At 38.2% G+C, this 2,835-nt stretch overlaps 1 protein-coding gene across 1 annotated transcript; it reads left to right on the forward strand.

Annotated features, from left to right (window-relative positions):
* Positions 1-1,154: 1,154 nt before the first annotated feature.
* Positions 1,155-2,460, forward strand: LOC108372644 (actin-related protein 3-like; the record flags this gene model as incomplete). The annotated part of the gene is made up of 1 exon (XM_017628376.1): positions 1,155-2,460. A coding segment is annotated over one exon (966 nt), but the record flags the coding sequence as incomplete, so codon positions are not given.
* Between the last annotated feature and the right edge of the window lie 375 nt (positions 2,461-2,835).

The raw sequence follows: 2,835 nt of genomic DNA on the forward strand, positions 1-2,835 counted from the left end.
AAGGGGCGGCACGTTGGCGTTGTCCCCCGGAAAATAGGCTGCAGCCAAGACCACCTCCAACTCCCTGCCATCAACCATCAAGGTAGTCTGGACTGCTACCAGGTCCTGTGTTAGAAACTCTGTAATGCAGAAATAGTTAATATCATTTTTCAGCACTACACACGTTCTGGGCCCACCATATTAATTTTTCTTTAATATCTATAAGGTACAGACATCGACCTGTTACAATTTTATTATATGTATAGATGCAGATATAGATTTAATTTATTTTATCAATTTAATACAATAAAATTTTTCAAACAGGTGGCAAACCTCCCTAAAAATATTTTCGGCAATATAATTTCCTAAACCCTTTCAGTTTGATACCCATATTGCAATATTAAATTTATCTTATAAATTGAATTAAATGTAATTTTTCAAACAGGTGGCAACTCTAAAAAAATATTTTTGGCTGTAAGCCTTCTTCAGCCGCTTTCTTTTGACGCCCATATTGCAATATTAGTTTTTTCTTATCAATTTACTTAAACTCAAATTTTCAAACAGGTGGCAACTCTCAAATTTTTTTCTTCCTATATTTTAAGTTAGACCTCTAGCAATACATCGGTGTAAACTGCATTCAAATCCATGCATTCATTTTCGAGTGATGCGCGAACGAACATACAGACAGACAGACAGACAAAAATTCTAAAAATGGTTGATTTGGCTTCTGGTGCTCTAATAAAGACCCCCCGCATTAATTTTTCTTTAATATCTATAATGTACAGACATCGACCTGTTACAATTTTATTATATGTATAGATTAGGATATATGGTCCATTTTTTTCCGAGAAGGGGACCAGGGACTGATCTATTCGAACAAATCGTATTTACGGTCCGATTTGCTTAAAATTCGGTACGCAGGTAGCTTTTTAGCATATATGATCCATTTTGTCAGAGAAGTGGACCAGGGACTGATCTATTCGAAGAAATCGTATTTATGGTCCGATTTGCTTAAAATTCGGTACGTAGGTAGCTTTTTGCCTGGATAAGCTTATAGATTCCTGTTTTCCAATTTTCATGCAATTTCGAATATAAATAGCTTTAAGAACGACCATATCAAGGGGCGAATTCGTCACTAGGCAAGATACTGTCAACGGATACTGTCAAAATATAATTATAAGTATCTGCGCGCCGAACCCGAAGACCATCACTTCCTTCTAACTGAACCGCCACTGAATACGCCAGAAAATCGCGAATATACGGCTGAGATTATGTTTGAAACATTTAATGTTCCTGGTCTCTACATAGCTGTGCAGGCTGTGCTTGCCTTGGCCGCCAGTTGGGCTGCCAGACCGGTGGAAGGCCGCACACTAACAGGCATTGTTGTAGATAGCGGCGATGGTGTAACACACGTTATACCCGTGGTCGAAGGCTACGTAATTGGATCTTGCATCAAACATATACCCATTGCCGGCCGCAATATAACCTCATTCATACAAAGTTTATTGCGCGAACGTGAAGTTGGCATACCGCCAGAGCAAAGTTTAGAAACTGCCAAAGCAATCAAAGAGAAGCACTGCTATATTTGTCCAGACATCGCCAAAGAATTTGCCAAATATGACACGGAGCCGGGCAAATGGATACGCAACTATACAGGTACTAATGCGGTGACCAAGCAACCATTCAGTGTTGATGTAGGCTACGAACGCTTCTTAGGACCTGAGATTTTCTTCCATCCTGAATTTTCAAACCCCGATTTCACCATTCCACTATCGGAAATCGTAGACAACGTAATACAGAATTGTCCGATTGATGTACGACGACCTCTTTACAATAATATAGTTTTGAGTGGCGGTTCGACTATGTTTAAAGATTTCGGACGTCGTTTGCAACGTGACATCAAACGATCAGTTGATACGCGTCTACGGATCAGCGAAAACTTATCAGAAGGCCGCATTAAGCCAAAACCAATTGATCTACAAGCCATTACACATCATATGCAGCGATATGCCGTGTGGTTTGGAGGCAGCATGTTGGCATCCACGCCTGAGTTTTATCAAGTGTGCCACACAAAGGCCGCCTATGAGGAATATGGACCGGGAATTTGTCGCCACAATCCTGTTTTTGGCACCATGACTTAATCATATACCACCACACTGTGCACACAGAATTGTTTTTCACCTCTACCTATCACTCAATTTCAATTCCTTTTAAATTTTGTTGTATGCAATAGTAGAAATAGTTCAAGTCATGTGCGGAAACAGATATCAAACAAAAACAAATACAAGATGGCGTAACGCACACATAACTTTTGTTGAAAGACGCTTGTTTTCTTAATATGTATAACAAAATTTACCTATGTTAAGCTGCTAAGTTATAATGTCAGTCGTTTTATGTTATATTTAAAGTCAATAACTAATGATAAATTTGCATTTTTGTTTTGGTATTAGAATTAAAGAGTCTTATGCTTATTATAGCGGCAAAGAAAAAATATAATTATAATATATAATATATAATATATAATATATCTCAACTAATATATATTTAGAACCGTTTGTTAGTTTTCGCAAGGCTCGAGAGCGGCTGAACCGATTTTTTTGAAACTGCCACCTGCCGCACGTGTCCCAAGGATGGTTTTAGGCTGAAAAAAATCTATGTGTAAAGGGGGCGTGGAACTTCCCATACAAACCGAATTTCTCATGCTACATATCTCAGAAAGTGTGCATAGTATGGAGGTATACGAAACCAATCGCATACTCTTGGAGAAAAATTTTAGCTATTGTAAAAAGGGGTGTAACATCTCACATACAAACCGAATTTTTCATACTGCTTATCTCTGGAAATTTTTTGGTAGAG

Source organism: Rhagoletis zephyria, unplaced genomic scaffold (genome assembly GCF_001687245.7).
Source record: "Rhagoletis zephyria isolate East Lansing unplaced genomic scaffold, Rhagoletis_zephyria_1.1 Rzeph_scaffold_05948, whole genome shotgun sequence".
Classification (NCBI taxonomy): Eukaryota; Metazoa; Arthropoda; class Insecta; order Diptera; family Tephritidae; genus Rhagoletis; species Rhagoletis zephyria.